Source organism: Drosophila pseudoobscura, chromosome 2, assembly GCF_009870125.1.
Source record: "Drosophila pseudoobscura strain MV-25-SWS-2005 chromosome 2, UCI_Dpse_MV25, whole genome shotgun sequence".
Lineage (NCBI taxonomy): Eukaryota > Metazoa > Arthropoda > Insecta > Diptera > Drosophilidae > Drosophila > Drosophila pseudoobscura.
In genome coordinates, this window is record NC_046679.1 from 14,146,015 (window position 1) to 14,166,717 (window position 20,703).

Below are 20,703 nucleotides of genomic sequence, written 5' to 3' on the forward strand. Positions count from 1 at the left end.
GACGGAAAAATCGAGGAATATGTAAAATATAACTTGAATTCGTCAGTATACTTACGGTATATTAGATAAATGAGACGGTATGTTTCGGTATATTCCAGCTGGCTCTTATCACAGCTGGCTGTTATCATAAGTGAATACAAAAATCAACAATCAAATACAACGACCCATTGCTCTGCTCTCCACCAGCTAAGGATTTGCACAAGACAAGTAAATCAAATCTCAATAAAGTGGAGTGCACTCCAAACAAACGAAACGACTAGTTTGTTGCCATACTGGAGAGTCACGTCCGCTGCAATCTTACATAATGTTGAACCGCCTGGGCCGGCTGGCACCGCGCCTCTCTCGTACCGTCCACACGGAGCGCAAAGTGAAAGTCAAAGGCATTGATTTGCATATCGTGGAGTGCGGCAGCGGTCCCCGGAGTCTGCTGCTAATGCCCGGTGCCCTGGGATCGGCCTGGACAGACTTCAAACCCCAAATCGATCAGCTGCCAAAGCTTTTACCGGAGCACACGATCATCGCCTGGGATCCACCCGGCTACGGTAAATCAGTGCCTCCCCAGCGCAAGTTTGGATTGGAATTCTTTCGGGAGGATGCCCAAGCAGCCGTGGACTTGATGAGAGCCCTGGACAGACCGAAGTTCTCTATTCTCGGGTGGAGTGATGGCGGTATCACAGCGCTGATTGTGGCCGGTCGTCATGCAGAGGCCGTCGATAAACTTGCCATTTGGGGCGCTGGCGCCTACCTGAATGAGGAGGAAGTAAAGTCTCTTCGAAACATCCGGGATGTGGCCAAGTGGTCACCCCGCATGCGGGAGCCCATGGAGAAGGTGTATGGAGTGGAGCGCTTCGCACAACTGTGGGCCGAGTGGGTGGATGCTGCTTGTTCCTTTTACGACCAAAGAGAGGGCGACTTTTGTCGGTCCGAAGTGGAGCAGGTGAAGGCTCCCACATTCATACTGCACGGAAAGAAGGATCCCATGATTGCGGCCGAGCATGTGCCGTGGTTAAAGGAGCGTCTGCCTCAGGCGCAATATCATGAGTTTCCCGAGGGCAAACACAATATCCACTTGCGCTACGCGGAGGAATTTAACAAACTTGTGGCTGAGTTCTTTAACAAAAAGTCTTGAGATTACCAAAAGTGACATGCAAATTGAAATCGAATTTTTTTTCTGTCATGACTAATGGGAAAGGCCTAAGTAATTGATAATTATTTTGTATCTATTAACCAATAAACATGGTACTATAAAAAGGAAGACAAGTATTCAGTTTTTGTGCTTGAATAGCACCAGACCCAGATTATGTTCGCTGTCTCTGCCCAGCCTGAAAGCTCATTGGAGCGGCTTTCTGTTTTCTGTCCATAAAACTGATAACGTTGATTGATTTGGACTCCCTCCCGAAGCCAACAATAAGGTAAGAAATTGTAAGTTACATTAAATACGGTACAATATTTATTATTTCACAGAAAGCTGGACAGTTTGGGCTTAGATTACTTGACCTGTGCAATGAGGGTTTGCACGTAGTCATCGTACTTGGCCTGGAAGAAGTTACCGGCAACGGGAGCACCAAAGTTGTACTTGGTGATGTAATCACGGACCTTAACACTGACGCGACCTTCGCGGGTGCTGTATGGATCAAGGAAAACGAGAAGACAATCAAATAAAGGTGCCAGGGAGGAACAGAAAACAGTACTCACGTCTTGTTGATGAATTTGTCAGATGCGATCTTCTCGTTCTGCTTGAACACCAAGAACACGTAGCGGTGCAGGCCGGATCCCTCGCGGGGACCAGCGCCAATGTACTCAGCAATAACCTGGCCCTGGGAGACCTTGTTGCCGGGAATGTTGATCACGGCCCAGTGCAAGACTTCGCGGAACTTGGGATCCTCGCGGCTTGGTGCATCGGGATCGACCAGAAGCAGGGTGTACAGAGAGCCCTCATCGGCGTCATAGACAACGGTGGGCTCATCCTTCACCTGTGTGGGAGCCAGCTCCTTGCCCAACTCCACCTGAGCCCCGGAGGGGTAGGTGATGGTGGCCTTGGCCTTGGGCTTAACGTCGATGATGTCTGGAATAATGCCGGCGGTGTCCATGTTAGCTGATGTGTTCGGTCTTGCGGTTAGACAGTGACTCTGGCCCACATCCCTAGGTGTGCGCCTTTTATCGCCACGATACCAAGAACCTCTAATCAGTGGCGTGCACTTTACGCCTAATTCCCACCCATAGATAGATAGCTTCACGTAGCGATAGCCTGATTAGCGATTGGGTAGACTTTATTCAGCCGGTGTAGGGAATACACCACTTGGCATGAAACTGGAAAAAACACCTAACCGGTGAACAGTTTATTGCGAATGGGCACATAGTCATCGTACTGTGCTTGGAAATAGTTGGCCGCAATGGGACTTCCCAATCGGTGCTTGGATGCAAAGTCCCTGGCGCTAAAGTTCAGGCGTCCCTTGCGAATGCTGAAAAAACGAGAAGATTTAAACCTATTTCCTGTTGATCTACGATCACTTACGTTTTTGGTATGGTCGCTGTCTGCTCAATCTTTTCGCGCTGACGGTAGAGAAGGAATACGTATCGATGTAGTCCAGTGTTTAGCGGCGGACCCGCGCCTATATACTCAGCAAGAGCGTAACCACGGCATGGGTCGTCTCCCGGAATATTGACCATGGCCCAGTGCAAAATCTCACGGAATTCAGGATCCGCCCGACTTGGAGCATCTGGATCGACCATGAGTAGGGTGAGCAGGGTATCGCGGTCCTGCCCCTCATCGCCTTCCCAGGTCACTTTCGGCTCATCCTTCACCTGTGTGGGGGTCAGCGCGTTGCCCTGCTCTACGAAGAGATTTCCCCCGTACATAACTTGCAGCCTGCCCTTGGGCACGCTATCCACAACATCAGGAACTATGTCTTCCATGAGAGTTACGTGTCCGTGTTACCCCTTAACGAAATCACGAAATGACGCTACCTGTTTTGGATCTTATCGCTGATAAGCCGTCGGCTGGGCGATAAGTAAAAAAGCTTCCCTAGAGCTATCGCTGGGGAGGAGAGCCGGAAGCCGTTGACTAATTTAAAAATTTTCAGTCCAATTAATTAATATCTAGATGTTGAAATCGTCAAGGTTCCTCCTCGGGAATGGATGGCAACAGCTGGAGCCAATAGTTTAACCAAAATGAACTTTGCTCGTTGAAAATTTCAATAGCTTTTGATTGGGGCGAACTGATTGGCCAGTCCTAAAAAGCTGATTTGATTTCATGACAATGTAAAATTATGCTAGGGCCTGACAAAGATAGCAAAGCTTTCCAATCTAATGTTACTTTTTTCGGCATTTTTTAGTGACTTTTTATCACGAACAAGATGTGTCATAAACAACTTTAAATAAAGCTTGTGGCTTGACTAAAATGAGTCATTATTTAAAACACATTTTTAAAGATATGTATGGCAAGCTCTGCTCTTTGTATTCACATAGTCTTTCAATAAATGGAACCATCTAGAGTTTAATCGTGGCTACTATGTATGAAAAGTGATAGTCGTACATTCAACATTTGTGCCGGCTATACATACATATATATCTATATACATATGTATTCGCGTATAATTAGCATGTTCCCCTAAAAAGAATACCACAATACTTTTATTTTAATTGTATTAGAGTATTGCTATCATATGTATTGTGGACAATCTATCCCCCGGGTAATTGAATGGTATTGTGGGAGAGAATATCTAACAAATATTAGTTGGAGCTACCAGCTCTTACCAATATCTATCCAAAGATGCTGAAATTTGTTATATATATCATGCTATTTATTAAACAATTCGAATATTATTAACACTTGAATATCAATATCAATATTTATAGCGCTGACAGAGAGAGTTGGTCTACTAAATACATTTAGTTGCATCGTTCGCCTTTGTTCTTTGCACGTTGAAAAAAGTATACATATATAATATCTGTATATATAATACGGTTAATACAAATAATAATCAATAGTTGTGAAAACGTGAGCGTGAGATTTGAGAAGCGCTCCGCCGCGCATATAAAACAACATAGTTTTTACAATTAAATAGTAATGGTAAATAATAGTAGGTAATGGTATGTGTATAGGGAACACAGAACGCTTCGCCCGCATAGCCAGCGCGCCTGCGGAGCGGAGGCTGTAGCAGCGGTATACGATTTACGATATATGGTGGTGGGGGGCCCACTACTTGGATACCCGCCGTCTTGCTGGAACTAATTTTGGAATACATTAACTGCTTGTTCAATTTGATTGAGGAAATACCAATAAGGGCCGATTATAGGATTTCCTTTCTTTTCATTTAAATTCAACTGTGATACTCTTGCTCCAGGATTGGTTGATTGTCTAACATCTGGTCTCGTAGAGGCCGCTGCGTCCGATGTAGCGCACCCATTTGACCACGTCGTGGTCGGAGTAGTTCAGCTTTGGCTCAAACACTTTCAGATAGCGGACCTTGAAGCCGGATGGAGCGAAGGGAACCTCGAAGTTCATGGAAATCGGTGGTCGTGTCCATTTCTTCTTGGTGTCCGTTTCGAGCAGTTCTATTTCGGCCGACAGTTGCGTCTCCTTCATGCCCGCCATGCGCTTGATCTTCCACACGATGGCGTTCTCGGAGGCCTTATACTTGGCCTTGCCCTTGAGGCAGATCAATTGCACACCCGAGGTGTTCAGAGGCGTGGGTATTTTCACCTCAATCTTCTGGCCCAGCAGAGAGGGCTTGAAGTTCGACTTGAGCACCACCTTCACTTCCATCTTGGTGCGTCCCACCTCGCGCACCAGCGGAATAACACGGAATGGTAACGAAATGTCTTTGGTGGTGCGGTACCGCATCAGCTCGAATTCACCGTCCGGCGGGATAAAACTGATCGAGTGTTCTGTCTCGAACTTGCTCAACTTGACGCACTGATGGAATTGGCAATCGTCAATTACGACCACTGGCTTGCCGGAACGCGAAGTTTCCGCCTCGGAGTTGCCAGAGAGCCCTCGCCCCTTCGACTCCATTACGATCTTGTCGTTGATGCCAAACTTGCACTCGGGCATGCCTAAAGTGAATCATTACAACGATAATGAGACCTCCATTACTAGTTAGCAAATCCTTACCTGACAAATAAGACTTCATCACTACCTTGCCGGCCACATGAGCCGACAGAACCTGGCCCTGGGGGCTCATTAGCAGATTGACATACTCGAGCACATCCAGGAATAGTTCGTTGCGCCGATATTTGATGCCCTCGCGCCGCCAGCCAATCTGTCCGGTGACCTGGGAGGTGATCTGCATCTGCTCCTCCTTAGTGGCCGACTTGATTCCCTGCTGCGTAATGAATGTCTTGAGAGTACCGGAATCCGTATTCTGGGGATAGCCAAAGTCCAGAATCTCGTCCAGCAGCTCGTAGATGAGCACAAAGTTGTTCTTGATGTTCTCCTCGGAGATCTTGCCGAAATACGATTGCATCACCTCGATGATCTTCAGCAAGAACTCAAATACCATCGCAGCGTTGACATTTTGTTTGGTGACCGCCGCCAGCCAAATGTTGGCACGCTGAAAGATTAAAGTGGATGCTTAATACTGATAGTGCATCCGGTGGACGTGGCAAGTGCATACCTTGATGTGGAAGAAGCTCGTCCTCGCAATGTTGGTGACCGGCGATCGCACCTGCTGGCGGGCATGGATGACGTTGACCCGAAAGGCGTCCACTGCGTTGCGTCCGATGTCATCGCGATAAACTCGCGAGATAAGAACCTCGCCCTTGTGGTTGTACACAAACAAACCACCAATCATTTTGTGCGCTGCTGTCTGCTGGGAAGCCTGGCCAGAGAACCTGTATGCTAAGTTTGCCCCAAAGGATTTCCGAGAAAATTCAGGAAAATTTTTATCAGAAAATCAATTTCACTCCCCTTTTCAGATCAGTGTGACCGCGGATTTATCGTTAAAATATGCCGTCCGACCCTCAGAAATATAGCGTAAATATACTGACGAATTTAAGTTATATTTTAAATATTCCTGGTTTTTGATATTCCGTCGAATATTATTAACTATATAGAACATTTAGCCATGCCCAGACAATTTTATACGATTGATGAATCAATTATATATTTGATTGGCAAGCTTTTAGCCCTTGCTTTTATTGTATTTTAACCAAAACAGGGTTTAAACAAATAAAGTTCAAGAACGACATGAAACGTAAGTGTGTATGTCACATATACCCATCTTGCAATCTCCCAGTTTGAGGAATATCAGAATTGAGCAATTGATGACTCCCTTATGTTTTTTTGTTTGACATTTTTGGCTAAAATCTTTTTTTGACAATTTCTAAATTGTTAGTGGTTTTATATAGCTATTAATATAATTCAAATATAAAAAAAAAATATGTATACTTGACTCCGTCAGTATATTTACGGTATATTTTGAAAATGTGACGGTATATTTTGGTATATTTCTGAGGGTCAGACGATATATTTGATCAATAAATCCTCGGTCACACTGTACATGACTCTGCGGCTTTGACAAAAAAAAACAAAAATTTTATTTTCGTGCGAGAAATTCAACTGTTTCCTGTGTTAAGCGAAACGAAAAGTAGCCAATAAACAAAATGCCTGCTGAAAACCTCGAAGAGCAGGGTTTGGAGAAGAACCCAAACCTGGAGCTGGCCCAGACAAAGTTTTTGCTGACTTTGGCCGAGCACAAACAAGATGTGAGCCTAAAGGCGAAACTCTTGGACGCCATACGGGCCGATAATATGGCACCATGGTACGAACATATCTGCACTGAACTCGGCTGGACTGTGGACAAGGATCTGTTGGCGCGCATGAAGGAGAACAACCGCGTGGAGATCGAACAACTGGATGCGTCCATCGAAGATGCCGATAAGAATCTGGGCGAAATGGAGGTGCGCGAGGCTAACCTGAAAAAGTCGGAGTATTTGTGCCGCATTGGCGACAAAGCCGCTGCTGAGACAGCCTTCCGCAAGACATACGAGAAGACCGTCTCGTTGGGCCATCGCCTGGACATTGTGTTCCACCTCATCCGTTTGGGCCTGTTCTATTTGGATCACGACTTAATAACACGTAACATCGACAAGGCAAAATACCTGATTGAGGAGGGCGGCGACTGGGATCGCCGCAATCGTCTGAAGGTATACCAGGGAGTATATTCCGTTGCAGTGCGCGACTTCAAGGCGGCGGCAACGTTCTTCCTGGACACCGTGAGCACCTTCACCTCGTACGAGCTTATGGACTACCCCACATTTGTGCGCTACACAGTGTATGTGTCCATGATAGCCCTGCCGCGCAACGAGCTTCGCGACAAAGTCATCAAGGGCTCGGAGATTCAGGAGGTTCTGCACGGGTTGCCCGATGTCAAACAGTTCCTCTTCTCCCTGTACAACTGTCAGTATGAGAATTTCTACGTACATTTAGCTGTGGTCGAGAAGCAGCTGCGCTCCGACTACCTCATCCACCCTCACTACCGCTACTACGTGCGAGAGATGCGCATCCTTGGGTACACCCAACTACTGGAGTCTTATCGCTCCCTCACGCTTCAGTACATGGCCGAGTCTTTTGGGGTCACTGTGGACTATATCGACCAGGAGCTGGCACGCTTCATCGCCGCTGGTAGGCTGCATGCCAAGGTGGATCGCGTCGGCGGCATTGTGGAGACGAATCGCCCGGACAACAAGAATTGGCAGTACCAGGCCACCATCAAGCAGGGTGATCTGCTGCTCAATCGCATTCAGAAGCTGAGTCGCGTGATAAATATATAATTTAGATGTAGAGAAGCCGATGTTTATAAAAAAAGTTTATTAAAATTCAACATTTATTACAGTGTAAAACTAACGTAACGTACAATAAAAACGATAAAAATTCATGTATGCGCGTTGCTGGAAATTCACTAATAAATTGTACGTTTACATATGTATTTAATTACCTAAATTCTTTGGAATTGGTTTGGTTATGTTGTCTTTTAGTGTATTTGAGTATTATTGCAATCATTCCATTTTTGTACTTAACTGTCCACGTTTTGAATTGAAGTCTATTCCGCCAAACCGTAGTGTTGCTACGTTCCTGATTAACGGAAACGAAACTATTTAGTGCACATCGCCTTCGCTCTTCTCTTTCCACGAGTCATCCTTGGTCAAATCATTTATGTTATGACCGCTGGACTCGTGTCCTGGGAAGGCAATGGAGGGCTTGTTGGCCATGAAGCTGCGAGCCATCTCCTCGAGCGCCACCGAACTGCGCAGCCCGCAGTCCAACGGTTCGTCCATGTCCTGTTTCATGGCCTCGTGCGCCCGCTGCTGCTGCTGGCTGGCCTCCGCCGAGGCCTTGGCAAGATCGTGCAGATTCTGCACGACTTCATCGATGGGCGATCCCTGGGACATGGCACCCGGCACCATGGGCAGAGCCCCCAGCCCGGCCAGATTATGCCGCCGCAGATCAGCGAATCGGTTCGTACTCAAGTTGATCAGCGCATTCATCATCACCTTGTTTCGCTGGTAGTCCTTGCGCAGGTGTTGTCGGATCTCCGTGTGGCAGTGCTCGTTGTTCGTCACAATAATCTCGCCCGTGTCCGTGGTAGTCACTCGGGCCTTGCAGTTGAACTTGCGCGACAGATTGCACTGCCAGTACTTCTTGTCCTTGCGCACGTACTGGATCCCGAAGGTGTGGCCGTCGTGCACCAGCAGAGGCTTGCCGCGCTGGCTCAGCATGAACTCCAGTTTGCCCTGGAACCAGTGCTCGCCGGGTGCGACTATAATACAGAGTGGACAAGATTGCAGTTGAGGAGAGGCTGCTGTTGTGGATTCTGCTTGTGTTTGTGTGTGTATGTGTGGGAGGTCTATGGATCGTTTCTTTACTTTCTTTGAGGTTATGTTTTTGGGATGCCAGGACGTACACGAATGAGCCCAATTATTGTATGTATGTTTGTGTGTGTGTAGGTGTAGGTGTCATGCAGATCGGACTTACCTGACGGACCGGATGGTTAGTGGAGAGCATACCCTTAGAATACCCATACTACATAAAATATATACGCCCAGCGCCGTGAAACAAGTCCAAAACTAAGGCACCCAGATTTTAGTTTTCAGGTTTAATCTGGAACTTATTACACAGCGCCCGCTGCTGCGTGAGTGGTATTAGTTTATCATTTTGCATTAGTTTATCAAACAGATATACACGTCAGTATGTACACGTGCGACTCGAATCAAATTCAATTTGTTTTCGCATTCAATTTCTACTACAGACACTAGCTACGCGGCTCCAGCCGCAATAAGTTACTCCTCCTTAAAGCCTAGAGCTCCTCTAGAGCGGTGCACCAGGAGCGGAGCCTGCAACCTTAAATGTTCTCCATCTTGAAGCTGTGCCTGCTGCTGGGGGATATCGTAATGGAGTTGATGACATGCGCCGTCCCCGCGGCAGCACTTTCTGCCGACCCATCGGCACTCGAGCTGATGTCCACTCGCTGCTGCTGTTGTTGTTGCTGCTGTTGCTCCTCTCCGGGTGGTGGGGGCGGACTCTTGATGCCCAGCGGCGACTCCTGGGCATGCATGGAGTGGCTGCTTCGATTCGACTGCGGACTTTGCTGCATATGAGCGGGGGAGAGAAGCACGCCCTGGCCCCCTCCCAGCTCGAGATGGTGCTGGGACGGTGGCGGTGGCGGCGCTCCTGTTGCATGGTGAGCGTGGGGGGAGTGCTGTTGTTGCTGTTGCTGCTGCTGTTGGTGGTGGTGATGGGTGTGCGGCTGCATGGGCAAATGCATCAGGTTGGGATTGTGCATAACATTCGAGGGTGGCGCTCCAGTCCCCATGCCGCCGTGTTGCTCCATATGCGGCGCTGTCGGATGATGCTGCACCAGGAGGTTGGGCAGCGGCTGGCCCAGGTGATGGTGATGATGTGAGGCTGCTGCCGGAGGTGACGTCTGGTTGGCAAACATGTTGCTGGCTGCACCCAACCGACTACTAGTGGGGCCGCCGCCGTGATTCAGATCCGCTCCAATGTGACTCCCATCCGCAATGGAGTAGCCGCCGGGCTGATTATGATTAGGGAGGGACGCCAGCGAGATCGTCACTGGGGGGTTGCCACCACTACCCGAAGCTGCGGATGCTGCTGCAGCCGCCGTCCCTTGGCTGCCGCGCATATGGGGCGTGTGGTTGTGGACGCCCGTGGCGGAGATTATCCTGCCCAGGTGGGTGATGCAGCGGGCCCGGCACATGCTGATCCGGTAGGACTTGCACAGCCAGTAGGTCTTCATGCCCTGCTGCGTGGCCACCGTGTTGTTGCGATTGAACACGCAGTTGCCATGGAGCAGCGAGGTGGTGGACAGCATCACCATGTTGCTGCCATCTGCTCCAGCGCCAAGCAGCGTCCGGGCAACAAACAAACGTACAATGATGGAACGAATTAGTGGACAGTTCTTCACTGGAACGTCTTAACGAATGTTATTTACAGAGAGGGGGAGGGGTGGGGGAGCTGTTTCGAGGAAGTGGAGGCGGCGCCACCAGGGGATAATAGAGTGGCCTGCTACCTTTGCTGGAGTAAGCGGCTGTGTGCGTTTGTTCAGACTGTGTGCGGTTGGTGGTTAGGCGTCGGTTCGGTTAATAAGCCAAAGGTTAGGTTCAAAGTAAATAGGGAACTACGTTTTACATACATATATGATTCCGGTGTCTTTTAGTTGGGTTTAATTGGGTTAATAAGCCATAGTTAGGAGGGATTGAGCTGTTTTTTGTTGTGAGTGTGGTTGGGTCCTAAAAAGGCTCTAAATTTCACAAAAATAATAGCATAGCAAACGGCTCTTGTGTTCTTTGTACATTCAGAAGAAATAATCAAAGGATTTGGGTTCAAACTAAGACCAGAATCTCTCGACATGTGTAAATACTCTTCTCATATCTCTGCTATCCTGTTTCAGTTTCACAATCAACGGACAAATATATATATCAATGGTTCCGCATGCATATCTAACAAACTGATTGAAGAGCGAATCATACAATACATATTCTTTCACTGAATTCACAGAATTTTCACTGCTTGCAATAGCTAATCAAAATATCCTCCTTACAAACAAAGAATTATTCCCATTATTCGTTAGGGTTTTCTTATTCCATTCCCCGTGCCTTAAGCCTGAATCCTCATTTGGGGGACAGTGCTAGTAAGTGGGCTGGTAAGTACTTGGGATGCATGTCGATGACGATGATGGTGATGATGATGTGTGGATGAGGAGCCGCAGTGGCATGCAAAGCAAAAAACAACTCATATTAAGCTTAAAATGAAAATCAAAATCAAAAATGAAAGCCAAGCTACGTGCAACAGAAAAGTGAAACATAAATAAAGTAATCCGGACAGAAGATTTGTGGAACACCTACTTGACGGTATGTCCATATGATTGGCAAAGTTCTTGGAGTAATCGTTGGGCATGTAGAGCTCATTCGGGTATTCGGGGCCGGAGCCGGGGCCGAGGCCGAGGCCAGAGGATCCATTGTTGCTGCTGCCACCAGACCCTGGTCCCGCATTATTGGAGCTACCGCTCGGCCCGCCGCTATTGTTGCCGCTCGGCTTGTAGAAGTTGTAGTCCAGATTGAAGGCCGGCCCAAAGGGATTGCGGAGCGTGTTGACTGCCGTCGAGGAGGAAGCCGAGGAGCTGAGACTGCCAACGCTGCCGGAGCTTCCTCCTCCACCCGCTCCATGATGGCCATCCTGTTCCCGCTTGAGCCCACCCAGGTCGTATCGGGGTTCGCCCAGCGAAATGTGCGGAATGGGGGGCAGGAAGAACTCCTCCGTGTTCAGGGGGTTCTCCATCATGGCGCCGTTATCCGCAGTGTCGCTGCTGCCCTCGTGCTGCCCACCGGTGTGCTCCTTCATGGAACGCCGCTGCTGCTTTCCCGAGTAGATTGACAGGGAGTCGTTGCTGAAGTCGGAAGGCGCTGGTCGCTTATTCAGAGCATACAGGTGGCTGGCTTCGCTGGAGGCTCTGCTGGCACCGCCTGGCGAAGTGGTCCGCGAGTTACTTTGCGTGCTCTGACCCTTGGCTTCACTGTGATCCGCATCCGGTTTGCTGTTGGAGCTGCTGCTGCTGCTGCTGTTATTCGTGATGTTGTTGCTGTTGTTGTTGGCGACGCTGTTGGCGCTGTTGCTGGAGTTGTGATGGCTATTGCTGTGGCTGTTATTGTGGGTATTGTTGGGGGACGACTCCTCCGCCTGGCCATGGCTGGGCGGTTGACTAGCAGACTTCTCCGATGCACTGGACGCCGGCGAAGAGTTGGAGTTGGTGGCCAGGCCCTTGATCTGCAGCAGCTGTCCGATCTTCATGAACGACTGCAGCTCCGTGTGCTTCACGTTCACCACGCCCTGGTACATGAACTCCAAGAGTTCCAGCATAATGTTGAAGCTCACATCTTTGAGAATGACTGCAAGTTGAGAGAGAATTAGTCAATATTTTTTTTGAGTGATTGTTTCCCCCGAAAATTCCCCAAGTACTAGCTGGTGAACCGTTTACATAAGGCGCATATGTCTGTTCCCCGCCCGATCGACAACAACAACACCACCATTCGACATCATCCACAGACCGAAAGGAGGTCACATTCATAGTGGAGATGTTATCATCGAAACGTTCAAATACTAAATCAATACATAAAAACAGCTACGATAAGAAATCTGAAAACTTAAATATAAACCTCAACAACAGCAGCAGCAACAGCAGCAGGGGAGCGGCGGGGCAGCAACAGCAATAATTATAAAATAAGTAGCATGACATATCATCGGAGTGCTCTCGACACGGCCTATGGAACTGAGGAACTGTGGAACTGAAGCTGTCCGGGATTCGAAACTGATTCTACGATCTACGGACACGGACACGGCACAGTGGTGCGAATCGGTTATATCCGAAGGCAGGAGAGACACAATGGATATAGGAATATTATAGACACTCAATGCTGTCTATTAGACGTAATCTATATATGGGATATAATATTTCCTAATCTCTGCACCACATCCTTCCTACCTCTAGCTCCTTCACATTCTGCTCTAGCTCTCCGGCTCTCTGAATTACTCCAATTTCAAGCGACTGCCGTCGCTGTACCTCAACAACAGAGGTCCTTGGGATCACCGCCTTCTCTTTTTTCCAAATACACCAATAAACCCATCATTCATTACTGACCCTCCCTTAAGTGTTTCCCCACGTGGTATCTTTAATCAATCTACGTTTATGAAATGGGATTCCCCAGCTCTGCGAGAATTCCCCCGACATTAGTCCAGGATTTTCCCCGCCATTTCATTCCCGATCGCAGACCACTGTGCAAGACTCACAGCATCACATCTAGTTAAAAACAATATTATCACTTGTTCTCAATAACAATTTAATATACAAACATCCACGTACAATACGCCGATGGATGTGTGTGTGAATGTATTAATCCGACGATCAGTTCTCGTCTGTTGCTTAATCTGAGGACGGAATGACGGAGCAGCAGCAGCCATCAAGTGTTTGCCCTATCATTCGCCGTAGTCGTCATTACGGATCGTTTTGTCTCGTGTGTCTATCTATCTATCTGGCTGCCTGGGCCTGGGCCTTTGCCTTTGGCATGTCCGTATTTGCGTTCGCCATTCGCACTGCGAAGATCAAAATCCGGGCAATATACATATGTACATATGTATGTAATATATAGGAGTATGCATGTACGCCTATTGCTTGGAGAGGTACAGTCTGTAATCCCCAGCCGATCTGATCTACACATGAGCTTGACTGGTGATGCCAGATAGATACGGGCTTACGTATCAACACAGAGCTTATATTAGTTTTCTGGGCAAACACAGATACTCATGGGCATCCGAGGAATCGATAGCGATAGAGACTGGCCCTGGATCAAGAGACAAAGAGATCCACAGACACAGAGACAGCGACAGGCACAGGCACACACAGCCTGCCAGCGAATCAATAAACAATTTATGCCGGAGCTGTAGATAAACTTTGTCTAAAGTTCACGGAAAATGTGATAAATCCGTGTGTATGCTGCTGATAAGACCCACACCATCCACCATCCCAGACACCAAAATGTCCAATTCGGGCATCTTTTCTGTGCTCCAACCGATGTACAGCGGCGCGATGCCAAGGGGAATTTTTATGTGCCGCTGACCCCGAAGTGATCTCCGCTGATATCAGTCTCATAAATAGATCAAGACGAGGGTGCGAGATCTTACGATGGCTGGCCGGTTCGACAACTCGGCAAAGATATCTTTCGGTTAAGGTTTTTGGCTCGGTTTCGTTTCGTTTGCTACTCTGCTACACCCTCAAATGTATGGCCAAGATCACGCCCACTGTAGTCGCTTCCACCAATCGGATTGCACGCGATCGATTTCAAAAACAATTTTATTTTATGATTATGATAAATGTTTATCGAATCAGAACGCCAATAGGATCTTGTTGTTGTTACCCTCGTTGTCGTTGGAGTGTAGTAGTGGAGTGGAGTGGGCTGCCCCTCATTTTGACATTCATAAATACTTGTTATCTCTGAAAACGCCATAATAGTCGAGTAGTCGAATAGTCGTACTGGTAGTAGTACAACCTGATAAAAAGTAAGAAGCCCCAACAACACTTCCAGCCAACCCAACGGCACACAATGGCCAGCTATACATTGATATAGTGTCTCTCTCCCCCTTCTGGATAGATTCTATAGTGCCTCCGACTTGGGTTCCGCACTCATTGATATATGTATCACCTTTTCCCCAGTGCCAATGTCTCCGAAGGCCTAGGCCTGGCACCTGGACTAGGGATTAGCCCATAGCTTAGCCGATAGCTAAACAATCTAATTTTGCGGCTACTGCCATTTCGGTGCCCATAAATTACTAATTGTTGTGTTGACAATCCCCATAAAAGCCCCATTTATCAAGTTTCATATGCTCAAAGTCAAAGTTTGATATTATATGAAAGGGATCATAAAAAGCGACGTAAGCAGGCCATTAAGGGGTATCGTGTGGGCAATTCCCGAAGCGAAAGCCGTTCAAGGATTATCCCTGAAAAACAAAAGCTAATGGGATATAACGTAAAGATTCATTTAGAAAAGTATATATCATTGGGAAAGTATCAGTGCCATGAATTTAAGGATTCCATTTCAATAAGGGAATTTTCATTTCAATTTGGTCTAGTAAAAATACTGTTAAAGGATGAGAATTGTATATGCCCTAATAGAAATTCAAATGTTTAGCTCAATTGCTAACGATTTATTTACGACCCTTGGATATCTCTCTATTTTGGGTCGTAGTGGTCCTCGAGTGCGTAAGGGGCTTACCCAATATATCTACAATAACATATCGGGCAATAAGTCCCCGGTCTAGCAAAGAAAATACATCAAAATTCGAATTCATTCATCAATATAGTTTCCTTCTAGGGCAATACAATCAGTCCAACGCCTTTCCAAACGTTCGATGCCGGTTTTGTAGAACGATTTTCTGACCCTCAAAATGCGCTTCAGTTTCGGCGATGACCAACCAATTATAGAATAAGATATTAACACTTACATTATATAATAATAATATAATATAATAAGCCATATTGGTAGAATTCCTATGATTTCTAAGGATTTTTATAACATTCCATAAGATTTTTAGCTGTTTAATAGATGCTGAACAAAGATATGGGACAAATTCTTTAGTTCACCTATCGAACGCCTGCCGATCATTCTAACAATTTTTGGGATGTATGTAAAGATCTTTAGATATTCTTTATGATTCTTAGCTTTTGAAGATGTCGAGATGTACTTATGTATGCAAAGATGACTCTCCTGACAGTATGTATTTTAATTGCTCTCGATATCTATTTGGATCTATCTGAACTTCCCAGTGTATACTTTTGTATATAAAGATGACTCTCCTGACATTATCTATTCCAATTGCTCTCGATATCTATTTGGATCTATCTCAGTTTTCCAGGGTCGTAAATCAAACGTTCTTCAACCGTATAATCTATTCTTAACTTTCCTTTCTTTCTAATCTTTCCAAGATTACAGTTCAAGAAAAGCCAAGTATGAAGCTAAACTTCATCATCAACATTGATCTAAGCCACGTCCTTGCTCCCAAATGTTCCCATCGCACCATCGTTCCCATGACGCGGCACATTCGTGCTTCCGAGCATTGAAAGAACAACATACATCGCATGTTCAGAATAAGCGACATTGAGGCTCGCCTCGAGTTTCGCTGATAAAGGATTGTGCCCAAAAAAGACTTGTCACCGCTGATCTTAACTGAAGGACCGGATAAACGGTATTAAAAGTACTTCCCCCTCAGAAAATATGCTCAACCATGGGGCCTGATAAACAGCACGTCTTTGCTTCTGTTTTGGGCACTAAAATACACACTCGTATGCACATATGTATAAATAACATTGGTTATTTTTTGATATTTACGACAAGTCCATCGATCGATATTATATTATTTCAGCGAAACATTTATGGCTGCTAAGCAACAGCTACTTGAAGTTGTGAATGGGGAGGGGTGGTTGGTAGTGGAGATCGCTTGGACTCCGGTTGCTTGGGGCTGGGGCTATTTCCATGGCTGACTGGTCCTCGAGAGCCACCAATATCACACGAGACCCAGACCCATTTGCCATTCGTCTGAGTGCGTTATCTAACACAACACAATGGCAATAAGTTCAAAATCTTATTTTACGATTAAGAGTGATACCCAAAGCAAAGTGGCTGATAAACGACATGGGCTCTGCTCTGTGGGCAGGTGGAGAACGAAAATGTCCGATGTCCGAGTTGTTTATGCCAATAATAAAAACTTAAACGGCATGGAAATAGATAATATTCGAGGATTAGCTCGGCGAGCAGCTGTGTGCCGTAGATACATATAGCACGGCACTTGGCCACTTGGCCCGGACGGAGAGCGTATCACAAAACCCGTGCTAGTCGTCGTCGTCGTCGTCTAATCAATATCTCAAATGTCTTCGAGTGGCCAGGGGATTGGATGGCTGGGGACCCAGTTGCTCAGTTGGGCAATAAATGATTGTTAAACGCGATAAAAAGATAAAAATATTTAGACTATTGTTGTTGGATGGCTGGCTGAATGGATGGATGGCACTGGTAACCGATCGAGTGGTTTTTTGTGTAACACGCACCACATTTGGCTTGTTAGCACCTCGATGATGGCTGTAGTTGTTGCTTTTGGTTGCTTGGTTGCTTAGTTGCTTTATTTTTAATAACTTCCAGCCCCCCACCCAAGTTGCCAACATACCGTTACCATTATTTATAGGGTATATTAATATTCTTTATCTTTGGAAATACCTCTTGTACCTTATTTGTTGGTAGGTAGCACCTTCCTGCTGCTACTTGAAAAGATAAAACCTTAGTTTTTATTGCCGCTTGATCAGATAAAGCCACCGTGCAGCACAGGGCTGGCCGTGTATAACACGGACTCTGTCCGTCCAGAATTGAACATGGAATAGAGTCACCCACAAAGCAGGGAGGCAGGCAGGCAGGCAGTCAGGCAGTCAGCGATATCATATCCATATACCATTCTAGAGTAGAGTCCATTGTGGAGTACATTTTGATGAGGTCAGCAACGCACCCAATCTTCGATTGGAGTGTACCCCTTATCACAATGCATATGCGTATCCGTAGCGTAAGTAAACAAGCCACCAAAGACACGACTCTTGCAGCTACCACACATGGAGAGAGCCGTGCAGTCCACGCAGCCCGTGCACGCATGCAGCCGGGTGAGACAACGTGGCGTCAATAGCATAGCTCAACGGAGGATTATCAGACCTCGATTCGTAGCTCCTACTTCTACTCGTACTCGTACTGCTGCTGCTGCTGCTGCTACTCCTCCTGCTTGTTTGCCTTTAGATTTATGACAAGCGAAATCATTTTATTTGCCTCCGAACTGGTACACGTGCTGCCACCATTAGTTGGAGCTGCAGCTTTGGAGCTGTGGCTGGAGTTCTCTGCTGCTCTCTTCGGCGTCTGATAACTGTTGAATGTGTCACGGAACTTAATACAGAAGTTGATTTATATCGTGCTGGGGGCTGGCATTTGACAACAGTGACGAACAGACAGGCTGACGGGCGCTTTTAGATAAACTGATAGATAGATAGGTGCCGGGTGACGGGTGCCGTGCCGGACAGGAGCCACAGGGATGAAGACAAACGTCGACCCAGTGTCCCCCCGGTTTGTGCACTTTATCAGTGATAAAATGACAAATATCTATCGCCATTTGGCGATGTTTAGCCATGTCTAACATATGCACTGCACAAAGGAATACATACATATACATAGTTTGTATATTTACCGCCGTATAACTTTGCATTTTAAGCGCACTTTGGTTGGCTGAATGGACAGATGGACAGACGGACGGACGGACTACGGAGCACAGACGACAGCAACGGCTGTGGCGTGAACAACTTGAGCAAACAAAAGGAATTTCTAGCAATTCCCAAGTTTAGAACATGTCAGAAGTTATGTACCTCCCACATCTGTTAGATGGCTGGAATGGAATACTCACTTATGGGATGCCGACAGGGATTGCTGGTGAAGATCTCCTGGAAGTAGGGACTGCATATGGCCAGGACTATCTTGTGGGCCTGCAGCAGTTTGCCGTCGCAGGCCAAGGTAACGTCCACGAGATCACCGCGGTCGTATAGGTTCTGAAATCCGCTGGCAATGTTTTCCTGGAAGTTTTTCCAGCAGAGCTTGAACTCATCATCCATGGCGCTGCCGTTCAGCCAGCTTTTGGAGGGCTCTCGTTTGGGGGATTGTCGGTTTGGTTGGGGGCTGCTGACTGTCCAGCAGTAGCTATTTCTTTGGCCACAACGCAACTTTTAGATTTGGATTACTTTACAGACTCGGAGCTCGGAGCGAGACCTGCGTTTTATGGCCGTTCTTTTTACGATACTTGTTTATTCGCTTTGGGCCGTGATTTCTCGGCTCGTTCACTTTGTGGCTACATTCACAATTCACAGCAAAAGCTGCCGAATGTCAGGTAGAACATAAACACAAAATATGCAAACTTGCGCCTATTCGCTCTCGCCACCTTACACTCTCACGCACTCTGCTGCTGCTGGTCAATAAATTGTTTGTTCTTTTGTTTGATTGATTTTCCTGTTTTAATATTCGTTCACGCGCACACGACCGTCGGCGTCCACAGCCGCATTGATTTTGATTTCGGCTTTTATTAACACTTTTTGATTTAAAACATTTTTATCAAAGCGTGAAATACGCTGTTTACGTTGGGCGGAGAGAGCGAGTGAGCAGGGTAGATAAGAAGAGAGAGAGGAGAGCACGACGAATCAGCTGTTCGGACGACAGTGTTGTAAAATGAATGTTGGTTGACAGATGAACCGCGAAGCAGATAATATTCAAATATCAGAAAAGATAAAAAAAGAGATATATAATATTTCATGTTTATTGTCTTACAGAAATAATAAATCGCATAATTATTCGAATTATAATTAACATTTTCCTTACAATATATTATTTTTCTTTCGATATATATCATCGGTGCTCGATACATTTTATAATTGAAATTAGCCAGCCATGAAGCGTACAAAACTGTTTGTCCCGATAAGCTCTTATCTTAATTGTCGAGTCCACCTCAATGATATGGCTGCAGGCGACCGACAGTGTGCGCTATAACCATACCCCGAAGCTCATTTCTATTGGTCCCATAGAACCCTTGCGGACCTTCAAACTGATAGCTGCCATACCCACGGTCATAAATAACCCACTTTACATTTTAAACAAAAAGAAAATGAAAAGAAATGAACGTCTTATCAATAAGCCATGAATCGTTTGCACGTTAGGTGTACTCATACGTACGTACACCGAGTCAATTGGCCCCCGATTTGATTTTGCCTGATTTAGTGCTCAAAGAACTTTCAACAATTTTGCACGCTCTACAGGAAACTGCTCTGCGAAGTATAATGGGTTGTTGTTTGGGTAAGTTATTAACACTTATCAGATTATCTGATTAAACATAAACAACGAGGTCTAACTAAACAACATTGACAGCCACAAGTAAATCTGTTGATTTACCTCCCGTTCCCCCGGCTCCGGGAAAACAGCGTTCCACTCTGCCGGAGTTCCCTGTTCCCACCACATCGGCCCCAGTAGGAGGAGGAGGACCCAGTGGAGCTACGAATGCAGCGCTGGAGGATGATTAGTTGGCCAATGAACAATTCAAAAGAAAGGAAGCGATTACGTAGAAGGAAAAACTTGAAACTGCCAAATGGGAAAAAACCGTTCGCATGAGTCATATGCCCATGCGGCATGCGACTCTTGAACGACGCTCAGTGTTTAGGACCAACTGTATTTGTACGTTAAACTGATTATATGTATTCTCAATACGATCTTAGTTCTCCATTATAGAAAATTTTAAACAATATATTCATCTATCTGGCATGTTTTTAATGCAGCAGTCAATTTGTTCCACAATCCACTAGATTTCATTCAAATTCCACATCGGCGCGCAGCTCTAGCGATTATGTAGTCGATAGTATCGAAAGCAGTTAAAAACATATGATTTGTACAAGCAGCACACAAGCCGCTGAATAAGCATACCCTGGGGCAAGGGATAGTATAGAATTGAGGTAATGTTTGTCATCCCAGGCACTAATGAATGCAGAAACTGGTCAATCTCTGTTTTAAAGCTATCATAACGAAATTTTGCAGAATATGTATCGGGATCGAGATATATGTACGGAAAACCAATCAAAT

The 20,703-nt window shown here is 46.3% G+C and overlaps 7 protein-coding genes across 10 annotated transcripts; 3 read left to right on the forward strand and 4 right to left on the reverse strand.

The window, feature by feature from the left end:
- The first annotated feature begins 116 nt into the window (after positions 1–116).
- LOC4801662 (valacyclovir hydrolase) lies at positions 117–1,255 on the forward strand. Its single transcript, XM_001358677.5, has one exon. The coding sequence runs from the start codon at positions 305–307 to the stop codon at positions 1,127–1,129; it is 825 nt and encodes a 274-aa protein (XP_001358714.2). The 5' UTR covers positions 117–304; the 3' UTR covers positions 1,130–1,255.
- A 172-nt stretch (positions 1,256–1,427) lies between these two features.
- Positions 1,428–2,137, reverse strand: Pebp1 (Phosphatidylethanolamine-binding protein 1). Its single transcript, XM_001358678.4, has 2 exons — positions 1,696–2,137; positions 1,428–1,624 (listed from the first exon to the last, which is right to left on the reverse strand). Exons 1-2 carry the CDS (start codon positions 2,088–2,090, stop codon positions 1,489–1,491), a joined length of 531 nt encoding a protein of 176 aa, XP_001358715.1. The 5' UTR covers positions 2,091–2,137; the 3' UTR covers positions 1,428–1,488.
- Positions 2,138–2,252: 115 nt separating this feature from the next.
- Positions 2,253–3,248, reverse strand: LOC4801664 (protein D3). Its single transcript, XM_001358679.4, has 2 exons — positions 2,516–3,248; positions 2,253–2,462 (listed from the first exon to the last, which is right to left on the reverse strand). Exons 1-2 carry the CDS (start codon positions 2,914–2,916, stop codon positions 2,324–2,326), a joined length of 540 nt encoding a protein of 179 aa, XP_001358716.2. The 5' UTR covers positions 2,917–3,248; the 3' UTR covers positions 2,253–2,323.
- Positions 3,249–3,886: 638 nt separating this feature from the next.
- Positions 3,887–5,950, reverse strand: AP-2mu (adaptor protein complex 2, mu subunit). Its single transcript, XM_001358680.4, has 3 exons — positions 5,619–5,950; positions 5,117–5,555; positions 3,887–5,058 (listed from the first exon to the last, which is right to left on the reverse strand). The coding sequence occupies exons 1-3, from the start codon at positions 5,793–5,795 to the stop codon at positions 4,361–4,363; spliced, it is 1,314 nt and encodes a 437-aa protein (XP_001358717.1). The 5' UTR covers positions 5,796–5,950; the 3' UTR covers positions 3,887–4,360.
- A 530-nt stretch (positions 5,951–6,480) lies between these two features.
- Rpn7 (regulatory particle non-ATPase 7) lies at positions 6,481–7,931 on the forward strand. The gene has a single exon (XM_001358681.5). It carries the CDS (start codon positions 6,607–6,609, stop codon positions 7,774–7,776), a length of 1,170 nt encoding a protein of 389 aa, XP_001358718.1. The 5' UTR covers positions 6,481–6,606; the 3' UTR covers positions 7,777–7,931.
- LOC4801668 (uncharacterized protein DDB_G0283357) lies at positions 7,799–19,259 on the reverse strand. Of its 4 annotated transcripts, none has more exons than XM_015181865.2 (3): positions 18,494–19,255; positions 11,368–12,408; positions 7,799–8,762 (listed from the first exon to the last, which is right to left on the reverse strand). In XM_015181865.2, exons 1-3 carry the CDS (start codon positions 18,696–18,698, stop codon positions 8,101–8,103), a joined length of 1,908 nt encoding a protein of 635 aa, XP_015037351.2. In that variant the 5' UTR covers positions 18,699–19,255; the 3' UTR covers positions 7,799–8,100. The 4 variants fall into 4 exon arrangements, with proteins under 4 accessions (XP_015037351.2, XP_001358720.3, XP_033235586.1 ...); XM_001358683.5 differs by lacking the exon at positions 7,799–8,762 and adding an exon at positions 9,136–10,351 and having other exon boundaries at positions 18,494–19,259; XM_033379695.1 differs by lacking the exons at positions 7,799–8,762; positions 18,494–19,255 and adding exons at positions 9,136–10,351; positions 13,380–13,473.
- Positions 19,260–19,652: 393 nt separating this feature from the next.
- LOC13036408 (uncharacterized) lies at positions 19,653–20,388 on the forward strand. Its single transcript, XM_003736512.3, has 2 exons — positions 19,653–19,926; positions 19,999–20,388. The coding sequence occupies exons 1-2, from the start codon at positions 19,911–19,913 to the stop codon at positions 20,148–20,150; spliced, it is 168 nt and encodes a 55-aa protein (XP_003736560.2). The 5' UTR covers positions 19,653–19,910; the 3' UTR covers positions 20,151–20,388.
- Positions 20,389–20,703: the final 315 nt, after the last annotated feature.